General features: G+C 44.6%; 1 protein-coding gene across 1 annotated transcript in view; it reads left to right on the top strand.

The window, feature by feature from the left end:
* Nucleotides 1-26,010, top strand: part of SLC5A5 (solute carrier family 5 member 5) — a 69,292-nt gene that overhangs the window by 17,721 nt on the left and 25,561 nt on the right. The window contains exons 7-8 of the mRNA XM_056518125.1: nucleotides 3,371-3,511; nucleotides 24,577-24,706. Coding sequence (XP_056374100.1) covers nucleotides 3,371-3,511; nucleotides 24,577-24,706 — 271 coding nt within the window. The remainder of the gene's footprint in view (nucleotides 1-3,370; nucleotides 3,512-24,576; nucleotides 24,707-26,010) is intronic.

Here is a 26,010-nt window from a genome sequence, read left to right as displayed (position 1 = left end):
GACCACCGTGGTGAGGTCGGCGACAACTGGCAGTGGGACTTCAGCGGGATCCATGGCCGGATCTACTGTCACGACTCGGCTGGCTGGAGGTGGATCCTCTGTGCCAGAGAGGGATTGGCGTGGACCGTGCTGGTGGACCGGTTCTAAGTTGCTACTGGTATTCACCAGAGCCCGCCGCAAAGCGGGATGGTCTTGCAGCGGCGGTAGCAACCAGGTCGTATCCACCAGCAACGGCTCAACCTCTCTGACTGCTGAAGATAGGCGCGGTACAAGGGAGAAGACAAGAGCAAGGTCGGACTTAGCAGAAGGTCAGGGCAGGCAGCAAGGATCGTAGTCAGGGGCAACGGCAGGAGATCTGGAACACAGGCTAGGAACACACAAGGGAACGCTTTCACTGGCACAAGGGCAACAAGATCCGGCGAGGGAGTGCAGGGGAAGTGAGGTATAAGTAGGGAGTGCACAGGTGAGAATACTGATTAGGCCTGCTGCGCCAATCAGTGGCACAGCGGCCCTTTAAATGGCAGAGACCCGGCGCGCGCGCGCCCTAAGGAGCGGGGCCGCGCGCGCCGGGACAACACAGACGGGGAACGGGTCAGGTACGGGAGCCGAGATGCGCATCGCGAGCGGGCGCGTCCCGCATCGCGAATCGCATCCCGGCTGGGAGTAATATCGCAGCGCACCCGGTCAGCAGGTCTGACCGGGGCGCTGCGAATGAGAGAACGCTGCGAGCGCTCCGGGGAGGAGCGGGGACCCGGAGCGCTCGGCGTAACACATATGTACTCAACATACAATGGTTTCAACATACAATGTTCTCCTGGAAGAGATAGTAGGAGACAGATAATGTATAGATAAATATAGATTAAAAATATATAAAAGTAGGGAGACAGCACTGGACACCATAAGCTCTGCAGGTGATTCACTAGAGTGTCAGTCCAGACCAACAAAAATCCAATGCAATAAAAAATAAAAAATATCACAGCATAGTCAGAGGTCCAGGACTTTAGGGTTCTAGTGATTGTTTACGACAATATAGAGCAACATATCACCAAAACATGTGTGCGTTTCTCAATGCTTGATAAAGGCAGACTTGTCCTGCCAAAATGTCCAACTACATGGTGTACTTAATATCAAAGCAGCAGGACAAAGTCCTGGACCTCTGACTATGCTGACATTTTTAGCATTGAATGTTAGAAAGATTGATAGAAAAAGTAGAAGATAGATAAGATGCTATCTTCTGAAACCTCCACTTAGATCAATGGCAAATGTCAACTCTGTGTGCCTAGGTTTGTACTGTCCATTTGCTGTAGAAATCATTTAAAGGGAACCTGTTACCATGAAAATGTTATCAAACCTATCAGCATAATGTTAGGGAGCTGGAAGCGTATATAGGTAAAACAAAAAAAAATGTGAATATTGCGCAAAAGTTCATTTCTTTCAGTAATGCTTCTTAAAAGGCGAAACTAATATATGAGAGACTCATTACATGCAAAGCGAGATAGTCCAAGCCGTGATTTGTCATAATTGTGATGATTATGGTTACAGCTCATGAAAACCCCAAATCCCCAATATACTATGATTTGGGAAGCCATGTCATCTGCTGGTGTTGGTCACTGTACTTCATTAAGTCCAGGGTCAACGCATCCGTCTACCAGGAGATTGTGGAGCACTTCATGCTTCCTTTCCTTTTAAGTTGCATGAACTTTTGCACAATATTCTAGGAATAGTAGGAATAGTTCCAGGATAGCTTGTAACTTATTGATGGAAAGCTCTAATCTGTCCATGCTTAGGAGTCCAGTGGGTGGTCTTAGCATGAGGTGACACTGTACACCCCTATGAATACAAAAAGCAGGAATTTCAATCAATAAATGACAAGTTATACTGAAACTTTTTCAACTAAGAAATATATCTGTTAAGCTTTTCCTGTTCTATAACATGATAATGAAAGATTAGATAGCATTTCTGTGTTGACAGGTCTCCTTTAATGTAACAACAGTCCTTTGGTCAGGTAAGTAAACAAATGCAGAAGCTAAAGGCCCCTGCACAGCTGCATAGGCAGTATAACAGCCTGTATTCCTGGCTCCGATTTTGCAGGCTGCCTCTATGTCAGAGATTGAACTGAAATTTACAAAAATGGGTGGGGGACAAAATGTATTTTTCCTGGCACACTTATGTTTTGTTTATTTCAGTATTTTAAAAGATTAGCGTGATGCTGAAAAGTAATAAAGTTAACATGAATTTATTGAAAATATTGTAGCAATATACACTGCTCAAAAAAATAAAGGGAACACTTAAACAACACAATGTAACTCCAAGTCAATCACACTTCTGTGAAATCACACTGTCCACTCAGGAAGCAACACTGATTGACAATCAATTTCACATGCTGTTGTGCAAATGGAACAGACAACAGGTGGAAATTATCAGCAATTAGCAAGACACCCCAAATAAAGGAGTGGTTCTGCAGGTGGTGACCACAGAACACTTCTTAGATCTTATGATTCCTGGCTGATGTTTTGGTCACTTTAAAATGCTGGCGGTGCTTTCACTCTAGTGGTAGCATGAGATGGAGTCTACAACCTACACAAGTGGCTCAGGTAGTGCAGCTCATCCAGGATGGCACATCAATGCGAGCTGTGGCAAGAAGGTTTGCTGTGTCTGTCAGCGTACTGTCCAGAACATGGAGGCGCTACCAGGAGACAGACTAGTTCTCAGGAGACATGGAGGAGGCCGTAGGAGGGCAACAACCCAGCAGCAGGACCGCTACCTCCTCCTTTTGCAAGGAGTAGCACTGCCAGATCCCTACAAAATGCCCTCCAGCAGGCCACAAATGTGCATGTGTCCACTGAAACGGTCAGAAACAGACTGTATGAGGGTGGTATGAGGGCCCGACGTCCACAGGTGGAGGTTGTACTTACAGCCCAAACACTGTGCAGGACGTTTGGCATTTGCCAGAGAACACCAAGATTGGCAAATTTGCCACTGGCGCCCTGTGCTCTTCACAGATGAAAGTAGGGTGCCGTCTTAAAGAAAATCTGTCATCAGTGTCACCTGCACTAACCTGTTGGTACAGACAGGCAGCGCAGGTGACACTGATGACAAAGATACTTACCTGGTACCGTTCTGTGCTCTGGTTCGTCCACAATCTTTCATCATATTTTCCACTCTGGGGCCGGCTTGGAGCATGGACGGAGCTTCATCCCACCCATGTGACGTCACAAAGCTTCACCCATGCTCCAAGTCGACACCGGAACAGAAGATACGGCAGAATATTGTGGGAGAACCAGAGAGGTCAAGGTCTTTTGGAGAGTTTTCACTGGACATGGCTTTTCACAGATGTTGACATGACATTAATATTCTCTATTTGCTACAGCTTTGACCCAGACCCTCGCAGGCGATACACCTTCTGGACATTTGTCTGTGGCAGTACGTTCCTGTGGCTATCCATGTATGGGGTCCATCAAGCACAGGTTCAGCGCTACATATCCTGTAAATCTGAAAGGGAAGCTAAACTGTGAGTAAACCATTCTCATTGTATGTTTTAATTCCTTACCGTTTATGCACAATAAATTACTAAAACTTTAATTTCTAAAGTATTCTAGAAATTATGTCTCATATAGCAGATGATGTTTCTTGCCCATTTTATTAGTAACACAGTATATTTAAGTGTAAAAACACAGGGATTGTTGGTCACATAGGGCAGTGGCAGATCAGCTCATAAGTTTGCCAGCAAATTTGTGTGTTTTCAACCTAAGGCAGGAGTGAACTGGGGCATTTGGGTAATGCTTGAGGGCTTATGACCAGAAACCATAACCACATCTGAAAAATTAGGCTATGTTTAAAGAGTACCTGTCACCAAACTAAACTTTTAATATATTGCTCCTTATGTAATTATAAGACACTTTGCTATTTAATTGCTGATAAAATTCTCAACCTTTATATGTTTTTGATGTGATTGAAAAAACAGCCACTAGGTGGCTCTGTCTGTTCCCTGCTGCAAGTCAAACAGTTAGTTTGGTCAACTCCTGGCCTGACAGGAGACCAAACTCAGGAAGTGCATGTGGAGCATGGCGAGGCACAGTTCTCGCAGGCTTCAGTGACAACGCACCTGCTGGGGAACACCCATTTCTCCTGCCAGGAGCTCATACAATGTGAGCAAGGGGCAGCAAACAGAAAAAAGGGGTGGAGAGCGGGCCTCTGTACTTTCTTACAAACACATTCACATTGCCACAGACTAATATGTAGTTTTACTTACTTCACAGAGGGGAAGTACTCCCCTCTCACCCGTGTAGCCTCAAATCAGTATCCTAGGACTGTAACCACCTTTTCCAGATCGCCGGAGCACCTGAAAGGTGAATTAATTTATGCAGGCTAAAGTCAGCAACCGCCGAGCTGCGAGGTTCGTGCAGAATCGAAGTACTGTAACTTCGTTCATCTCTAATTGTAAGTAAAATAATACAAGCGTAAGTATATTTGTTTGTCACCACTGCGTGAGAACAGAGAGAGCCGGTCCCGAAATTATTTTTTTTCCTTTTATAGATGCTAATGTGAGCAAGGGGAAACATATGATACAGAGCTTTTTAAAGCTCGGAATTTTTTTTAAGGCTACGTTCAGACTATGGAATTTCCGCCTGCAATTCCGCTTTGAAATTGAAGGCGGAAATTCCGCTTGCTAAAATGTATAGTGTAGTGAATAGGTTTCCGTTCACAAATTTACACTTCAGAATTTGTGAAGCGGAATTTGTGAACGGAAAATCTCTATTGGAGACTGCAGTGTCCGCGTGGTCCTGATTGGTGGACTGATTCAGTCGGCGCTGGCCGCACTCGGAATCTCCAGGCGGAAATGTTCTGCCCAGAGATTCCGTAGTCTGAACCTAGCCTAAGAGTATGAGGGGTGTTAGGACTAGTTAGGGAATATAATCTAAATTATTTTAGAAAATATGGTCTGATAACAGTTTTTTTTAACCCCTTAAGGACACCACCCATTTTAACCTTAACCCCATAAGGACGCTGGGCATATCCATACGCCCCTGTTTCAAAGTCCTTAAGGACTGAGGGCGTATGGGTATGCCCGTGAGAATCCCAGTCCCTACCGCTCACGGGCGGGGACCGGACCGGGGTGACTGCTGATATCTAACAGCAGGCACCCCCTGCAAACCCCTGGGGGGGTCCTGAGACCCCCCATGTCGGCGATCAGCACAAATTACCGGCGATTTGCGGCGATTCTGGGTCAATCGGGTCTCTGGTGACCCGTTGACCCGGACAAAAAGGGTGCATAGGGCTGTCCGAGACAGCCCCTTTCACCCTTACCCAGCAGGAGTGAGGTGGCAGGGGTGCCGCCTCACGATCACATGATTGATCAGAACGACTGAACAATCATGACCCTGCTGGGCAGTGATCAGGGCGGCGATCGGGGCAGCAGGGGTCCCTTCTGGTGCGGTGGCGTCGACAAGAGCAGCAGGATCGGTGACAGCAGCGGCGGCGGTCCCAGCGGCAGGATACAGCAAGAGGTGAGGCCTGTTCACCTCCTGTTGTTGCTTAGCAACAACTCTCAGCATGCAAAGCCAAATGGCATGCTGGGAGTTGTAGTTTTGCAACAGCTGGAGTTCCAACTACAACTCCCAGCATGCCCTTTGGTAGTCTGTGCATGCTGGGGGTTGTAGTTATGCAACAGCTGGAGGCACATTTTTTCTATGAAAAAGTGTGCATCCAGCTGTTGCATAACTACAACTCCCAACATGCACAGACTACCAAAGGGCATGCTGGGAGTTGTAGCAGTGTGCCTCCGACTGTTGCAAAACTACAACTCTCAGCATGCCCTTCGACCGTCAATGCATGCTGATTATTGCAGTTTTGCAACAGCTGGAGGCACACTGGTTGCAAAACACCGAGTTAAGTAACAAAATCTCGAGTTTCGCAACCAATGTGCCTCCAGCTGTTGCATAACTACAACTCCCAGCACGTATGGTCTGTCAGTGCATGCTGGGAGTTGTAGTTTTGCAACAGCTGAAGGTCCCCTTCCCCATGTGAATGTACAGGGTACATTCACACAGATGGGTTTACAGCGAGTTTTCTGCTACAAGTTTGAGATGCGGCAAATTTTCCGCTGCAGCTCAAACTCCCAGCGAGAAACTCAATGTAAACCCAACCGTGTGAATGTACCCTAAAAACACTACACTACACCTACACAAAATAAAAAGTAAAACACTACATATACATTTACCCCTACACAGTCCCCCCCCCCCCCCCCCCCCCCGCCAATAAAAAAAAACAGAGCCCCTAGCTGTTGAAAAACAACAACTCCCAGTATTGCCGGACAGCCACTGACTGTCCAGGCATGCTGGGAGTTTTGCAACAGCTGGAGACACTGCCATAGGGTATTTTTGTGGCAGATTCAAATCCCCAGTTTAGGCCTCAAATGCGCATGCCGCTCTCTCACTTTGGAGCCCTGTCGTATTTCAAGGAAACAGTTTAGGGCCACATATGGGGTATCTCTGTACTCGGAAGAAATTGCGTTACAAAATTTGGGGCGCTTTTTCTCCTTTTACACCTTAGGAAAAGGTAAAGTTGGGGTCTACACCAGCATGTTAGAGTAAAAAAAGAAAAAATTTTACACTAACATGCTGGTGTTGCCCCATACTTTTCATTTTCACAAGCGGTAAAAGGAAAAAAGACCCCCAAATTTGTAATGCAATTTCACCTGAGTACAGAACTACCCCATATGTGGGCGTAAAGTGCTCTGCGGGCGCACAACATGGCTCAGGAGTGAGAGCGTGCCATGTACATTTAAGGTCTAAATTGGTCATTTGCACAGGGGGGGATGATATTACAGTGGTTCTGACATAAACGCAAAGCAATAAATACCCAGATGTGACCCCATTTTGGAAACTACACCCCTCACTGAATGTAACAAGGGGTATCGTGAGCCTTAACACCCCACAGGTGTTTGACCAGTTTTCGTTAAAGTTGGATGTGAAAATGAAAAAAAAAATGTTTTCACTAAAATGCTGGTGTTACCCTACATTTTTCATTTTCTCAAGGGAGAACAGGAAAAAAGCCCCCCAAAATTTGTAACCCCATTTCTTCTGAGTAAGAACATACCCCATGTGTGGATGTAAAGTGCTCTGCGGGCAAACTACAATGCTCAGAAGAGAAGGAGCGTCATTGGAATTTTGGAGAGAGAATGTGTCCGAAATTGAAGGCCACGTGTGTTTACAAAATCCCCATAGTGACATAAAAATGGACCCCCCCCCCACATATGACCCTATTTTGGAAACTACACCCCTCACATAATGTAATAAGGGGTACAGTGAGTATTTACAATCCACAGGTGTCTGACAGATTATTGGAACAGTGGTCCGTGAAAATGAAAAATAAAATTTTTCATTTGCACAGCCCACTGTTCCAAAGCTCTATCAAACGCCAGCGGGGTGTAAATGTTCACTGCACCCCTTATTAAATTCTGTCAGAGGTATAGTTTCCAAAGTGGGGTCACATGTGGGGGGGTCCACTGTTCTGGCACCACGGAGGGCTTTGTAAACGTACATGGCCTCCCACTTCTATTCCAACCAAATTCTCTCACCAAAAGTTCAATGGCGCTCCTTCTCTTCTGAGCATTGTAGTTCACCCGCAGAGCACTTTACAACCACATAATGGGGTTACACGTTTTTGGAGGCTTTTTCTCCAATTACCCCTTGTGAAAATGAAAAATTTGGGGTAACACCAGCATTTTAGTGAAAAAAATTAATTTTTCATTTTCACGTCCAACTTTAACGTAAATTTGTCAAGCAGCTGTGGGGTGTTAAGGCTCACTGTACCCCTTGTTACGTTCCTTGAGGGGTATAGTTTCCAAAATAGTATGCCATGTGTTTTTCTTTTGCTGTTCTGGCACCATAGGGGCTTCCTAAATGCGACATGCCCCCCAAAAACCATTTCAGCAAAATTTGCTTTCCAAAAGCCAAATGTGACTTCTTCTGTTCTGAGCATTGTAGTGCGCCCGCAGTGCACTTGACGTCCACACATGGGGTATTTCTATACTCAGAAGAGATGGGGTTACACATTTTGGGGGGGCATTTTATCCTTTTACCCCTTGTAAAATTTCAAAAACTGGGTCTACAAGAACATGCAAGTGTAAAAAATGAAGATTTAGAACTTTCTCCTTCACCTTACTGCTATTCCTGTGAAACACCTAAAGGGTTAACACACTTTCTAAATGTCATTTTGAATACTTTGGGGGTGCATTTTTTATAATGGGGTCATTTATGGGGTATTTCTAATATGAAGACCCCTCAAATCCACTTCAAAACTGAACTGGTCCCTAAAAATTTTTTGGAAAATTGCTGCTGAACTTTGAAGCCCTCTGATGACTTCCAAAAATAAAAATATGTAAACTTTATGATGCAAATATAAAGTAGACATATTGTATATGTGAGTCAATATATAATGTATTATGAATATCCATTTTCCTTACAAGCAGAGAGTTTCAAAGTTAGAAAAATGCTGAATTTTCGAAATTTTCATGAAATTTTGTGATTTTTCACCAAGAAAGGATGCAAGTAACGACAAAAATTTACCACTATGTTAAAGTAGAATATGACATGAAAACACAATCTCTGAATCAAAATAATCTGTAAAATCATCCCAGAGTTATTAATGCATAAAATGACAGGTCAGAATTGCAAAAAGAGGCTCAGTCCTTAAGGTGAAAAAGGGCGGTGGGAAACTTTTTTTTTTTTTTTTTTTTAAATGAACTGGTGCTAGAAAGTTGAACAGATTTGTAAATTACTTCTATTAAAAAATCTTTACCCTCCAGTACTTTTTAGCAGTATGCTACAGAGGAAATTTTCTTCTTCTTTAATTTCTTTTTTGTCTTGTCCATAGTGCTCTCTGCTGACACTCTTTTTATTAGAAAAATACAAAACTTATCAAATACAAAACACAAAGCAAGCTTAACCAGCTATAACATAAATAAGAAATACTCTAGAACCAAAAACAAAACCTCAAACAAAACCCTGCCTAACCGGCCAGCCCAGCTTTACTAAGATACTAAAATACTAAGATATTAAGATATTAAAATATGCCCAAAATATCTAAATCAAACACTCACACGCTTACCGAAAATGAACATAAGAAAAATAAATAAATAAATAAAATAGCACAACTTGGCTTGTCAAAATATAAACATAAAAGTTATCATTACCCGACTATAACTCAAAACCATCCATACTTGGGAACACGCAACAAGAAAACTAAACAGAAACCTCAAAAAAAAAAAAAAAAAAAAAATTATTATGTTTTTTTACTTTTTTTTTTTTATATATATTTTTTTTACTTTTTTTTTTACATTATTTATATTTTTTTAATCTTTTTATATATATACATATATATATATATACATATATATATATACACACACACACACACACACACACACACATTTTTTTTATAAACAAAAAAAACAAAAAATAAAAAATAGCAATAATAATAAGAATAAGAATAATCAAAATAATCATATCACACATACATTCACTTACAAAATGTCCAAATTAACTGGATCCTCTATCCGGGACTAATGAAAATACCAAAGAAAACATAAAACAGACCAAATAACTGAAATAAACAAAATAAATCACATATCAACACAACAACTGGTCCGGCTATCATAACGCTATAACATGAAACAATATGAAACAATATAGGTATAACAATATAGATATAACACAATATACGTACAAAATTACTAAATATACTATATAAATAAAATATAATATAAACAAAATATATGCACTACAGAAAACACCTACAAGATCAATAGAAAACCCTAGGAAAAACCCTACACTAAAACTGTACCCTCACCCATACCACCCCTCCTGTACATGGGTCAGAGTCCATACCGTTCTTACAGTTCACAAAGTCCAGTCCTTAACTGACCCATGTCAGGTCCCCCAAAGATGAACACCACCACCCACAAGCACACCCTCCCCACCTAGCACTCCTCCCAACCAACTTATACACAAACTTATACACACTGAACCACAACCCACTTTAGGCCCAAGTTTGGTCGCCTGTAAGCCCTTCATACCATATCAGCTTAAAAAGAAAACAAAAAGCTAGCGTGCACATGCATCAGCCCACCACCAGGGAGAAGGATGGCAGACTTGATACATTCAAAATAATTTTACACTCTTTCCCTAACTCCCCCTACAATTCTCCCTAATCCTATCCCTCCATTCAAACTAACCCTGTTCTCATCCTATCTCTATCCCTATAACACTGTCCCTAACCAAAATAAAGGTACTCTACCTAAAAGGTCTAGTACCTAGGGCACATCAAAAGAAAACCCTCTCCATAGGAGAGAAGCCCTACTGGTACCAAGACTGCCATACTCCAAAGACCTGATCTTCCCGAGGTCACCAGTGATGTTCCTACAGACCTCCACCTCAGAGAGGATTTTCTGTTGGGTCGACACTAAACACCGTGCATTCCACGTGTAGTACCTAACCACTAAACTGACTAAGAATAAAGTGCCCCGATCACGGCCACCCAGGGTCCTGAATGCCCCATAAGCCCACTCCTGATAGGTAAGGCCGGCAAGTTGACTCCAGCCGATGGAAGCGCCCACCCTGTTGTAAACCCCTATATTAAAGGGACAATGAAGCAGGAAATGGTCCATGCTTTCCAGCGTGTCCCCACACTCTTCTCGGGGACATCCCCGGTCATCAGAGTTCCTACACTTCAAATTGTCCCTCACATATAGCTTCCCCTGAAAGCAGCGCCAGGCCAAGTCCCAAAACTTCTGGGGGATCCTTTTCATGTTTAAAAGGTACAACCCCACCCTAAGATCCCGACCTGGGCAGTCCCTGAGCGCCAGAGGCTTCTGGAAGTGGGTCAACAGAACCCGTTTGTCAAGGAACTGCCTTGACTGGGTCCTGATCTCCCACACTCCCAGACCCCACCGACGTATCACCTTCAGAGTCGGGGTAGCGTAAGCCGGAAGATGCCCATGGGGCGTACGGAGGTCCTTCACTTGCCCTCCTTTCTCCCATTCCTGGAAGAAAGGCCGAAACCATTCCCTGCAGGAGAGTACCCACGGAGAAGCCCTCTCTGACCAGAGGTTTGAGATGTTAGCTTTCAAGAAGGTGTTGGTTAAGAACACCACAGGGTCTACCATAGATAAACCCCCTAGTCTCCTCGTGCGGTACGTAACCTCCCTCTTGACTAGGTTCATCCTGTTTCCCCATAACAGTTGGAAAAACAGGCTGTAGATCCTAGTGTGGTAAGCCTCTGGCAAGATACATACGCTGCCCAGATAGATAAACAAGGGGAGCAGGTACGATTTGATCAGGTGTACCCTTTCCCTGAGGGTCATAGACCAACTCTTCCATTGGTCCACCTTCTGAGCGGCATCCTGGAGCTTACCATCCCAGTTTTTGGTGGGATAATCATCCTTGCCGAATATGATGCCCAAAACTTTTGCTGACTCTTGGGGCCCTGGAAGGGTGTCCGGGAGATCAAACGTGGGATCTCCCCCTCCCAGCCAGAGACTCTCACACTTATCCCGGTTGATCTTAGACCCGGATGCCTCCGAGTAGCGGTCCACTTCCGACATCACCACATCGACCTCCTCTCGCGAGGACACGAAAATGGTGACATCGTCAGCGTACGCCACCACTCTCTGGGCGACATCCAGCTCCGCCAGACTCATCCCGACTCCCGCCAACGGCCCACAATCTACCCTCCGGACGAAGGGATCGATTGCGAACACGTATAACAGCGGGCTCAAAGGACAACCCTGACGGACTCCGGACCCCACCTCAAAAGAGCGGCCAGACCAACCGTTCACCAGTGGGAAACTCTCTGCCCCTGCATACAAGATCTTAAGCCATATCTCAGGAGGACGGACCAGAGGTACTCGTGGTTCACCCGATCAAACGCTTTGGCCTGATCCAGGGACAGCAAGTACCCCTTCCAGAAACCCGCACTACTCCGCTCCACTGCCTCCCTGACACTAAGGACCGCACTTAAGGTGCTTCGGCCTGGAACAGAGCAGTGCTGGGCCCGCGAAAGGAGCCGGGGTGCAAACTTCACCAGCCGATTAAACAGTATCTTAGCCAGAAGCTTCCTGTCCGTATTGAGAAGAGCTATGGGCCTCCAATTCTCAATACGGCTGGGATCTTTACCCTTTGACAAAAGAATCAGGGCTGACCTCCTCAATGACTTCGGCAGAGTGCCCGAGGAGAGACACTCATTGAATACCTCAGTCAAGAGGGGAGCTAAAGACTCCTTAAAGGTCCTGTACCACTCGGATGTTAAGCCATCCGGACCTGGTGACTTCTTAGGGGCAAGCCCCTCGATCGCCAGTCTCACTTCCTCTTCCCTGATTTCTTCTGCCAAAACATCAAGAGAGGGGTCTACCCCTGGCTCAGGAATGGTTTCAGTCAGGAAAACCGACATCTTGTCTCGATCTAGATCCTTCCTCCCCAAGAGGTGCGAGTAGAAGGATCTGACGACCTCCAAGATCCCTGATCTGGACCGATTCAGAGATCCTGTACTATCAATCAGTCCTGAAATGACTTTACTACTCACTGACATCTTACAGTTTCTGTAAGGGTCGGGCGAGCGGTACCTCCCGTAATCCCTCTCAAAAACCAAAGATGCGTGCCTATCATACTGACATCCCATCAGCAAGGATTTCACTCTGGAGATATCCTCTCGGCTACCTCCAGTCGAGATGAGAAGCTCGAGTTTCCTCCTCAGTCCCTGATACAGGCGATACCTGTTCAGGGACCTGAGGCTCGAGAGCTGGTGGAAGAACCCCGCAACCCGCTTCTTGAATATCTCCCACCACTCTGACTTACTACTACATAGGCCCAGTAAAGGTACCTGACTCTGAAGAAAATCCTCAAAGGACTGTCTTACCTCCACTTCCTCCAGGAGGGACGAATTCAGCTTCCAGTAACCTTTACCCATCCGGGGGGTCTCTGAAACATTCAGGGAAAACAAAATCATACAGTGATCGGAGAACTCCACCTCAACCACGGACACTGCGGAAGAGACGGCTTCCTCCTTTAAATAAAACCTATCTATTCTAGACCTGCGACTACCTTGATGATAGGTGAAACCCGCGTGGCCCGAGGGGTTCCGGATGTGGGCATCCTCTAGGCTAGCTTCTCTAGCTATGCTAATCAGTGCCACACTATCACAAGTCAGCGGACCATTGGAGCCTCTCCTGTCTTGGGACCTCGTGACATTATTGAAGTCCCCTCCAAAGATCACCTGCCGACTCGTAAAAAGAAAGGGCTTAATCCTCATAAAGAGATCTTTACGGCCCCGCTTAGTTTGCGGGGCATAGATGTTAATGAGCCGGAGCTCCTGCCCCTTCATGAGGACATCTAGGATCAGGCACCTCCCCATTTCTAATTCAATAACCCGTCGGCATTCAACAGGATCGGTAAAAAGGACCGCCACCCCACTATACGGCTCAGCCGCAAGAGACCAGTGGGAGGGACCGCGCCTCCACTCTCTCCTGGCTTTTACCAGGGAGGCTAGATCTGACAACCTGGTCTCCTGTAAAAAGAAAATGTCGGCTTCAACGCGGCCAAGAAAATCAAAGGCTGCAAATCTAGCCGTATCAGATTTTATGCTGGCACAATTAATAGATGCCAGCGTCAATGGGGTGAGTGCCGCCATACAGGGTGATTGAGTTAGACGGCCTTCTATCCTTTACACCTTCTTCCTCTCCTTTCCCCCACCCCCATCTGAGTCAGAGGAAGACCCCTTACCCCTTTTAAGGCTGTGGGATAAATCCATCCCAGGATCTTTACCTTTGGAATCCAGAGTTGCCTTTCCCCTTGAGGAACCCACCTCAGGGGTGGAAGGCTCGGCGCCCCCTTGAGGCTGCACCACTTCCCGCCCCTCTTCCTCCCCCTCAAGAGGAGGAGGCGAGATAGTATCCCCGAGGGCCTCATACCGATTCGAGAGGACGATCAGAGGGTCGGAGACTGGGATGTTCCTTTTCAGGTCTGGGGCTGTAACAGAAGAGAGGAACAGAACCTCCTTACTTTTTCCCCTTTTCCTCCTCCTCTTCTTTTTACGGTCACCATTTAGTTTCTGCCCTCCCTCCTCCTCCTCATCCACTGTTTCGTATTGGGAAGAACTGGAGGAGAGGGCAATCTCACCCTCCTCTCTGCGAATTCTCCCGACCTCCTCATCCAACTCAGTCTCACCCAAAACCTCAGATTGCTGACCAACTGAGCCCGTGCCTGGAGAGGGACCCAGAGCTACCCCTGGCACCTGGGAAATCTCCTGGACCCTCTCCAACCTGCGCTTCTCCTCTCGCCTCAGCTTAGAGGGGGTCTTGTGCTTCTCCCTCACTGGTTTTGGTGCCCCTTCTCCATGGCTGGTCCCCTCCCCCACTGAGGCAACCGACAGGCTCTCCCCAGCAGGAGTGGTCGCAGCATAGGAAAAGGAGCGCGGACACCGGCTGAAAGGGTGACCTAAGTCACCACACAAGTTACACCTAATCTGCCCACAGGTGGCTGCCAGGTGACCCACCCCACAGCAGAGGGCGCATATCTGCTGAGTGCAGTTTGCACTAAAATGGTTGGGGTCACCACACCTGTGACACAGCTTCGGCTGCCCTTGGTAGAAGACCTGAATCCTGTCGCGTCCAAGGAAGGTGGCCGAAGGGATGTGGGTGACTGTGTTCCCTGAACGCCTGAGACAGACGGAAAACGTCCAGGCCCCAGACCAGATCCCGTGTTCATCAAAATTCTTTCGGGGGACGTCCGTCACCTCCCCGTACCTGCCCAGCCAGGTCATGATATCGTAGCCTGAAAGTGACTCATTACGGGTTAATACGGTCACCTTCTTCAGCATGCTTTGGCGGGATACCGCTTTTACAGCAAAATCACGCCATCCGGGCTCGTTCTTCATCAGCTCATAATTAGACCAGAAAAGATCAAGTCCCTCTGGCCTAACAAAGCTGACATCAAACTCGGAGGAGCCGAAGGGGTGAATCAGGGCAAAGATGTCCCTAGCCCTGAAACCCATCTGGAGCAGAAGCTCCACCACCTTGCCCCTTTGTGGGCACGCATCATTGCCAGTCCACACCAAACGGGCCACATTCCTGCGGCCAGCCTCCTGCCCGGGTGTATGGAGGGACCATACGATCTCCCCATCTTTTTCTCGGAACGCTCCAAGACCATGTCTTTCCACCCAAAAAGACAGGTCCACCTCCTTTCCCTCTACCTGGAGCGTCCTCTCTCCTCTCCTAAGCGCCTCCAGGAGGCGCCGCTGCAAGTGACCATTTCCAGATTCCAAAGGTAAAGAACTCCCTGAACCTCCCGAACCCCCAGCCGCCACACTTGCATAACTCCTGGCGACTGGGGGGGCAGCCGGACCAGACCCCGACACACCAGAGCCACCAGCACTTACACCACAATCATTCCTCCCATCCATGACACTCCTCCTATTCATACCACTACCATTCCTCTCATCCACAGCACTACCACTCCTCCCATCTGCACCACTACCACTCCTCCCATTCACACCACTACTCCTCTCATCCACAGTACTTCCACTCCTCCCATTCACACCACTACCACTCCTCCCATTCACACCACTACTCCTCTCATCCACAGAGCTTCCACTCCTCCCATTCACACCACTACCACTCCTCCCATTCACACCACTACTCCTCTCATCCACAGCACTTCCACTCCTCCCATTCACAGCACTACCACTCCTCCCATTCACACCATTACTCCTCTCATCCACAGAACTTCCACTCCTCCCATTCACAGCACTACCACTCCTCTCATTCACACCACTACTCCTCTCATCCACAGCACTTCCACTCCTCCCATTCACAGCACTACCACTCCTCCCATTCACACCACTACTCCTCTCATCCACAGCACTTCCACTCCTCCCATTCACAGCACTATCACTCCTCTCATCCACAGCACTACCACTCCTCCCATTCACAGTACTACCACTCCTCTCATCCACACAGGTATTACTAAACCCTTTCAGTGCAGTAACTTTTTCACTCTTACTTTTGGCTGAGCTGGCCGGGATAGACTGTAATGTTGCTGGTGCCGATGTCACTAACTCTGCCTCTGGCATCACATCTCTGCCACTGATGTCACTAGTTCCATCTCCTGACGTCACTTCCATGAGCAGGGCCGCCCCTCCTCCACCATGTGACGTGTAGGAAATCCCCTCCCTCACAGGGGAAGTTTCCATTATGTCAGCACTTGCACTGAACGACCGCATGGACTGTCCAGCTGATGCCCGGACACTCCCCCCCCTCACAGGGGAGTGCCCTGCAGCACCAGCAATGCCCAGGGGACCGCCCCCCACTTCAAGCCTGTCCTGCCCTTCCCTACCGACAGGACAGGAGGGCTTCTCAGCATCTCCCTCCGCCATCTTGGATTTCACACTGTACCCCCCGTGCTGGCCCCGCTCCACCTCAGAAGTGGGGTCTTGCAGAGTGGGGGGCCCAGCAGCCTGTACCGACTTCTCAGCCGGCCCAGACTGCTGGAAAGGACTAAATACAAAACGGGTGACTTCTCCCACTTTCCTCTTCTTTTTGCTCCTCTGCCCTTTCTTCTTCCCTCCTTCAGGGCCCAGATCATCACCAAAAGAAAAGTTCTGGAAATGAGTGAGGGATTCCTGCAGGATGATGGCCCGGAGCACCCCGCCATCACTGTCCTCCTCGCTCTCATCAGCAGATGACACAGGTAAGGCCACCATTTGAGCAGCAGCAAGGTGGTCTTCACTGAGGGGGGGGCTAGGGGTGACACAGACAGCAGGGGCCCCACCATCCAGCACCACACTCTCCACCCTCCCCTCAGCCTCTCCGACAATCTCTGATTGTTCCACCTCCTCCTCCTCACCGCCACTACTCTCCCCATCATCCACCACCTCCTTACCTGGGGATTTCATGGCGGTGAATCTGTCCTTGTTTAGCAATTTTTCACGGAAAAGTCCACTGCCTTCCAAAAGGACCTTTCTCCTTTCTTCCAACGCCTTAATCTCTGTTTTCCGGGCTTGTATTCTCACCCTCAGCTCGGGTCGTTTTTTCTTGGGACCCCTGTCAGCCAGGTTTTGGGCCAGGCGCAAATCCTCCCTGGCTGCCTTTAGTTCTTTCCCACAGCGGTCGTACTCTGTAAACCGAGCCGTCATCCTGGAGCAATATATTTCCGCGGACTCTTTCGGGTCTCGGTTGCCCCACATCTCAACATTCTGCAGGCTTTTCTTGGCCTTCCTGCCACTAGTGGCCTTTCCACTACTCGCCGTTGCCTGGGGAGCAGGGACCACATTACTGCGGTCCCTGCTAGATTTTCTCACACATGCCGGAAGACTGGCTGTAGTTGGCTTCTCTCCACCCCCCGCCAGCCTGGAACGGGAAGTGGAGCCCCGAGATTCCCGGGGCTCCATGCAGGGAGGCTCTCCCCAGGAGTCTGCCACCCTCCTGGGAAAAGCTGTTAGAACACCTGCCTCTGTAGTCTGCTTGGAAGTCCTGGAGAGCTCAAACAGGGACACACCCGCACGCTTCTCACACTGAACTGGTGTGTTTCACAGGAAGTGCTCTCTGCTGACACCTCTGTCCATGTCAGGAACTGTCCAGAGTAGCATAGGTTTGCTATGGGGATTTTCTTCTGCTCTGAACAGTTCCTGATACGGGTATCAGGTGTCAGGAGAAAGCACTGTGGACAAGACAAAAAAAGAAATTCAAAAGGAATAGAATTTCCTCTGTAGCATACAACTGCTAAAAAGTACTAGAAGGGTAAAGATTTTTTTAATAGAAGTCATTTACAAATCTGTTTAAAGGGGTATTCCAGGCCAAAACTTTTTAATATATATCAACTGGCTCCGGAAAGTTAAACAGATTTGTAAATTACTTCTATTAAAAAATCTTAATCCTTACAATAGTTATTAGCTTCTGAAGTTGAGTTGTTGTTTTCTGTCTAACTGCTCTCGGATGACTCACATCCCAGGAACTGTGCAGTTGCTATGGGGATATTCTCCCATCATGCACAGCTCCTGGGACGTGACATCATCATTGAGCAGATAGACAGAAAACTTCAGAAGCTAATAACTATTGGGAGGATTAAGATTTTTTATAGAAGTAATTTACAAATCTGTTTAACTTTCCAGAGCCAGTTGATATATATATATATATATATATATATATATATATATATATATATATATATAAAGGTTTTGCCTGGAATACCACTTTAACTTTCTGGCACCAGTTGATTTAAAAAAAAAAATTCCACCGGAGTACCCCTTTAAGGACACAGACAATTTTTTTTTGCTTTTTTGTTTTTTTCCTCCTCCCCTTCTAAAATCCATAACTTTTATATTTCCATTCACAGACCCATATGAGGGCTTGTTTTTTGCGTGACCAGTTGCAATTTGTAATTACACCACTCATTTTATCTTAAAATATATGGTAAACCCCCCCAAAAAATAATAATAATAAATAATTTTGCAAATTTGTGGGGTTTCATTTTCATGCTGTACACTTTACGGTAAAAATGACATGTTTTCTTTATTCTCTGGGTCAATACGATTAAAATGATACCCATGGTTACATACTCTTCTATTATTGTACTGCTTTAAAAAAATCTTTTTTTCCAAAATCAGTATGTTTAAAACTGCCCTATTTTGAAAACCTCTAGCGTTCTAATTTTTCCGTATTCAGGGATGTATTAGGGCTAATTCTTTGCGCCATGATCTGTAATTTGTTTTAGTACCACGCGTATATGTGACTTTTTAATCGCTTTTTATTATTAAAAATTGCAGTTTGAGGTGACAAAAATACAGACATTTTTTACTTTTTTTTTTTTACGTTTACGCCGTTCGCCATAGGGGATCATTAACATTATATTTTTATAGTTCGGACATTTACGCATGCGACTATGCCAAATACGTTTATTATTTCTCTTTTTTTATGCTTTTTTGTATTAATATGGGGAAAAGGGGTGATTTTAAAATGTATTGGGGAGGGGCTTTTCCACATTTTTTTTTTAAACTTTAATTAAAACTTTTTTTTACATTTATTTTACACTTTTTTAATCCCCATAGGGGACTATTTATAGCAGTCATTAGATTGCTAATACTGTTCAGTGCTATGCATAGGGCATAGCACTGTTCAGTATTATCGACGATCTTCTACTTTGGTCTGCTGGAAGGCAGATCAGTGCAGGAGACCCTGGGAGACGGACAGAGGCAGGTGAGGGGACCTCTGTCCACCATCCTGATACTGCTCTGGGCGATCAGATCAGCCATTTTAAGTGCTGCACTGCCGCAGATGCCGTGATCTGTATTGATCACGGCACCTGAGGGGTTATTGATAGACATCAGCGCGATTGCGGGTCTGCGGCTGCTGACAGTAATGAAGCGAGTGCAGCTCCTATAAGTGTACAGTGCAGTGCGCAAAGTAATGCTATGCAGCGCCGTTTATTTACGGTGCGTGTTAATTCAAGGGATTAATTCAATAAGGGATTAATTCAATATATTTTATTGAAGTGAATTTTTATATTTTGTCATCACAAGTTTAGTCATAAAAAAGTCGACAACAACAATAATAGAACATAATTATTCTTCAAAGAGTAGTCAGTGAGCTGTAAAGAGCAGAGCGATATCGTCTACATGAAGGCTGAGCGAGCTCAGCAGACATCAGAATCAGCTTCATATTTGGAACCTTAGAGTAACGAAATACACGGCAATCCAGGTGGCCTATTCATCAACCAGTGCAGGAGGAAAGCTTTGTATGATGGGGAACAACCTCATGGTCATCTAGTGAGTGTGAGTTTCATTTAAATATTTGGTGGGAGGAGAGGAGGCGAGGGTGGGGGTAATCACGACTGCCAGTGTTTACTAGTTAGCCAAATATATCCCATGATTTAGAGAACTTAGGGACCTTGTGACTTCAACTAGAGGTGGCGTGATGGAGCTTTTCCAGTGTCGAGTGATGACCAGTTTAGTTGCCATGAGTAAAAACACTATCACTTCTCTGACCAACAACCCCCTTGATCTGTTCTCTTTCCTTTTTTTTTCCTTCTTGTCCCTCCTCTCTTTTTCTTTTTTTCTCCCTTTGTTTCCCTAATTGTTTCTTACCCCCCTCTATGTGTTGTCTTCGAGGTTTGTGTTTTTGTGGTCTGTTCAGTGTTTTGTTCATGGAAGCCCTGTTTGGTTTTCCTACTTTCTATTGCTCCGCTGAGGTTTTGCTACCCGACTTGTCTCTTTTTGAGGCCTGCTTTATTGTTGCTCTGTAGCGTGGCCTATTCTGTTCTGGGGTCTGTTTAGTCTGATTGTTCTTGCCCTATTGTTTATTTTTGATGATGTAATTTACTTAAAGGGGTACTCTGCAGCTCAGTGTTTGGAACAATTTGTTACAAACGCTGAGCAGCGGAGTACCCCTTTAATGGGTCCCTTGTCCTTGTTGAACGTTTGTACTGTTTTCTCACTTTGTGGCAATAGAAGAATATATCAGCTCACCCCAAAGCCAGCAGGACCAAGCACAGAGAAAGCGCAGACTGCACCCACCTTGTAATAGCAAAAAACTTTGGGACAGAAGTTGTCCCCAAGTCTATATAATGAAAAATCACACATGAATCCGGTCTGGCTAGATCATGAAGGGACCTTTAAGTGTGCTCATATCGTGTGCACATGCTGCAAAATTTTATCAGGTCCACACTTTAAATCTTGTACCAGTCACAAGTCTTTTCCGATTAAACAATATATTAAAGGGGTACTCCGGTGAAAAACTTTTTTTCTTTTTTTTTTTTAATCAACTGGTGCCAGAAAGTTAAACAGATTTGTAAATTACTTCTATTAAAAAATCTTAATCCTTCCTGTACTTATTAGCTGCTGAATACTACAGTGGAAATTCTTTTCCGTTTGAAACACAGAGCTGTCTGCTGACATCATGAGCACAGTGCTCTCTGCTGACATCTCTGTCCATTTTTAGGAACTGTCCAGGGTAAAAGGAAATCCCCATAGAAAACAAGAAAACATATGCTGTTCTGGACCGTTCATAAAATGGACAGAGATGTCAGCAGAGAGCTCTGTGTTTCAAAAAGAAAATAATTTCCGCTGTAGTATTCAGCAGCTAATAAGTACAGGAAGGATTAAGATTTTTTAATATAAGTAATTTACAAATCTGTTTAACTTTCTGGCACCAGTTGATTTAAAAAAAAAAAAAAAAGGTTTTCACCGGAGTACCCCTTTAATTGTAATACCAAGTATGTTGTTTATTTATTTACATGTGACTCGTGCCTGGTACAATATGTTGGGTGCACAACTAATTCTCTAAAAACTTGTGTCAGAAAACATTTATCAGATGTTCCGTATTTTAAAAGTAGGAATGTCTCCATGGTGTCCAAACATATCCCACTACAGGGGATCGAAAGAGTGTCACGTCCCATTAGGGGAGGTAATCATACACGTAAATTAATGGATTGAGAAATCTTTTGGATTTTAAAATTAGATACCAGATTTCCAAAAGGTCTCAATATGAGACAAGATGTTATTCTCCACTATTAATTAGTTGGGTGGTATTATATATAAATAAAAATATTTTCCCCATTTATATAATTTTATCAATAATTCTTGGAGTGATAATAATATATTAAATGATAATAACAAAATCATTTATATTTTTAGGGATTTTTTCAGCTACTTTTTGTTGACAAGGGGTATTGTTAATATATCGGGTGTTACTTAAATATAATTTATTTTTCCATTTAATACCTCCTCTGACATACTACATAGGAATTTTGCTATATACCGTATATACTCGAGTATAAGCCGACCCGAGTATAAGCCGAGACCCCTAATTTCAACCCAAAATCCCAGGAAAAGTTATTGACTTGAGTATAAGCCTAGGGTGGGAAATACGTCATCCCCCCCGTCATCATCCAGACCCCCGTCATTAACATCCTCATCATCATCACCGCCTGTCATCATCCAGACCCTCATCATCATCACCTGTCATCATCCCACACATCCCCCCTTCATCATCCCCTTGTCCCGAAGCGCTTAAAAGAGGCCTCCCCGGTGAAGATAGCAGCCCGGAACCACTATCCCACCGGACCACCTCCTCTCCGGACAGTCCTGCAGCACCGGACCAGGTGAGTACTGTACAGAACTAAAGGGGGGTGAGAGGGGGCTGGATGATGTCGAAGGCCGCAGTGGTCTTCAACCTGCGGACCTCCGGAGGTTTCAAAACTACAACTCCCAGCAAGCCCGGACAGCAGATGGCTGCCCGGGCTTGCTGGGAGTTGTAGTTTTGAAACCTCTGGAGGTCCGCAGGTTGAAGACCACTGCGGGTGGGGGAGTTCACTCGAGTATAAGCTGAGGGGGGTGTTTTCAGCACGAAAAATCGTGCTGAAAAACTCGGCTTATACTCGAGTATATACGGTATGTGTTTTTTCCATTGTTTGAAGAGCACAACGCAAAATATATTCCTCTATTTATACAGGTCATTGTTCACATTATATGCGATAATGGTAGTAGAACATGGAAGCGTATAGTATTATATCTGTACTGTGCGATGTCCTCATAAAACAATGGGAAACACATATTTCATCATACATACAGATATACAATTTTAGAAAGAGAATAATATATAGGTTGGCATCTGGTTACTTTATTTTGGTATAATAGAGAATTTGAATATTTAAATGTAGGTATCCACATGTCATTCACTATATACATGTTTTCTCTTCTCTTTTGATTCTATCTAAATGTAGGATTCTATCTTCTATGTATTAATAAAATAAATGTATCTGTTTGCTATTTTCCTTATATTGGTGTTATATATTCATTTCTGCATTTCATTTTTTATGAAATTTTTGCAATTACTATTCGCTGTGAATGGGTGTGAGGGAGTTAACCGAGTGTGCTCAGGTTGTGCACCTGTTCTGCATTCTGTCTCCCTTCACGTCCATATATCCGATTCTTGAAGTGTGTAATCAGTGTATGAGTAAGGCCAGCACCTGGCCGAAACGCGTCACATCCTGCCTTGTACCTGTGATCAATGTAGCTTCATGTGAATAAAGACGACTATTAGATCTGCACTGAGCTGGAGTTCTTCAGTTTTTTGTTTTCTCTCTTTGTATTGAAAAAAACACTTTAATAAAAATTTACAGTTGAAAAAAAAAAACCCTATCACAGTTCTGTGGAGTGGGTGAATTGATTGAGATCTAAAATGACAGGTACTCTTTAAACTAAGATTTTGGGCCATTTTTTGAGACATACAAGCGCCCAAGACCAGACGTTTATTGCCCCAAAAAGTTTTTTTTGTTTGTAATGAATTTAATGCAATACATTTTTTTCATAGTTTAAAAAAAAAATTAAAAAAAAAAGCTAAAAAAGCTAAAAAATATGTTGAGGCTTAAAACCTCAGTGTGAACATACTTTAGCGTTAATGGGTATGGTATAAAAAACAAACAAAAATAAAACACTATGGAACTATAGTTTTGTTCAAGTGAACCTTTACTGTACTATACTATACATTTAACTATGTTAACATATATTATCAGGTAAGACAATGGATAAAAGAGTACATAAAAATGAGATCAGCAAACTGCTTCAGTAAATCTGTGCCCTACCTATTACCTTAGTTATAAGATAAGTAAGCATATATGTTTAGGTGCTGCAGAACAAAGTTGCTTGTATGATAAGAATATGGTGTTTACCTACCAGATATAACTTATTGTTATAATCATGTTAAATCCTAACATTGTCTGTCATGATATCAGTATTTCTTTCGCAAGCATACAATTCTAAACTCATGTATAAAAACATATTTATATGTAACTACAGCATAGGGGATTAGTGTGAGATAACAGGGAATCCAATAAGTGGGCCCCCGTGATCTCCAGAACAATGCCCAGAATTATCTGTTTTGGGTTGAGCGATTGGCTGGCAAACGTGCCACCGCTCCATTCATTGGCTCACATTTATCATTGTCTTTAGACTGTTTTTTGTGTCTAAAAAAGGGGCAAAAAAAGGAGCAAGCAGGGTTTTTTGCGCCTTTTTGTTTACACGTTTCTGCTGATTTTGAGTTGCAATCCACTGATTCTGGCAATACACATGATATGGGAGGGTTTTATCATTGCACCTTTTTGTAAAAAGGAGCAAAAAAAGGCGCAAAGCCACTTAAAATTCTCTAAGACTACACCAGCCCAGACATGGTGTAGCTTTTTGGTGTATGTGTAAGACAGAAATTTCTGAAAATGTCACCTGCACAAAATTTATCAAATGCTCTTTGACCATTTAATAAATCTGGTGCTCCTACACATTACCAGCACACAAAAAAAAGGGGTGTAGAAAAATTCTTCACTTACACCTACAACGATAAATGTGGGCCATTGTCTTTAGAGCTGGCGGAGTATAGCACTTGGATCTATAGGGAATAAGCTAATTTTGGACAGAATACCCCTGTAATTGAACAGAACACATTGCAGTTTTAGATTCTTACTAGTTTAACTGCTCCTCTCCTCCACTCCTGTTGGTTTTGGTTGGATTAGAGTTTGAGAGTCTTATTTCTCACAGAGCAATCTTGGTGAATCAAGTGACTCTTTGCGTCATCGTGTCAAGTGCGGTCGTCTGTGGAATTGTAATGTTCACATTCTACCTGAACTGTGACCCTCTTCTTGCTGGATATGTCTCTGCTCCTGATCAGGTAGTTATATAGTCACTTATTCAAAGAGTAAAAAGTAGTAGGACCTGTTATAAAATATTACCTTCCATTATGTCTTTATTGTCAGAAGAGTTCTCATATTTATATAAACTACTTGTATCTAAATCATATTGAATTGTTAAGATATCTTTATGTAGTTTCTGTGTTTATTGTACAGTAGATTCTACTGTATATCCAAAATGTTAGTAAACTCAACTGAACTCAAATTAGAACACCAAAAGTCTGTGGGTATTGTCTTAAAGGGGTACTCCAGTGCTTAGACATCTTATCCCCTATACAAAGGATAGGGGATAAGATGCCTGATCGCGGGAGTCCCGCCGCTGGGGACCCCCGTGATCTTGCACGCGGCACCCCGTTTATAATCAGTCCCCGGAGCGTGTTCGCTACGGGTCTGATTACCGGCGACCACAGGGCGTCCCCTCGCATAGGCTTGCATTGAGGGGCGGAGCGTGACGTCACACGGGGCGGAGGCGTGACGTCACACGCCGTTGGCCCTGTGGTCGCCGGTAATCAGACCCGGAGCGAACATGCTCCGGGGACTGATTATAAACGGGGTGCCGCGTGCAAGATCACGGGGGTCCCCAGCGGTGGGACTCCCGCGATCAGGCATCTTATCCCCTATCCTTTGGATAGGGGATAAGATGTCTAAGCACCGGAGTACCCCTTTAACACTATAATACAGAAGCAAACATGCACTATTATGGCCATCTATAACTGGTAATAGGTTGTAGAAAGCGATATTTGGTTCCATTAATTCATTAAAAAACTTTTTATACAGTAGGTGATAACTCTGCAGTGAAGAATATCCCTTTAAAGGTAACTTGTCACATTCAAAATGCAGTCCAATCTACAGGTAGCATGTTACAGAGCTGGATGCTGAGCAGATTGATAAATAGTTTTGTAGGGAAAGTTCCAGGATAACTTGTCATTTATTCATGTAAATCCCTGCACATAGTGGGCGGTGCTAATGAGTACTTCCCAGCTGTCTCTTTATGCAAACTTATACACAGATAGCTGTCAATCAGTGTGTAGAGCCATCCACTTGACTACATAGCATAGTCCAGAATAAGAACTTGCATGAAGAAATGACTGACAAATTATCATGGAACTTTTCTAACAAAACTATATATCAACTTATTGAGTTCCAGTTTTATAACCTGATGCCTATAGACTGGACTGCATTTTAATGTGACAGGTTTCCTTTGAGGGGTTAAACCATGCATCAGTTCTGGAGGGCGGCTGTCAATCACAGCCCTTCTCCAGTGGGTGATCTCGAGGGCATAACT

Source organism: Hyla sarda, chromosome 1, assembly GCF_029499605.1.
Source record: "Hyla sarda isolate aHylSar1 chromosome 1, aHylSar1.hap1, whole genome shotgun sequence".
Lineage (NCBI taxonomy): Eukaryota > Metazoa > Chordata > Amphibia > Anura > Hylidae > Hyla > Hyla sarda.
The sequence above is the reverse complement of the archived record's forward strand: the minus strand, read 5'-3'. Positions and strand labels throughout refer to the sequence as shown.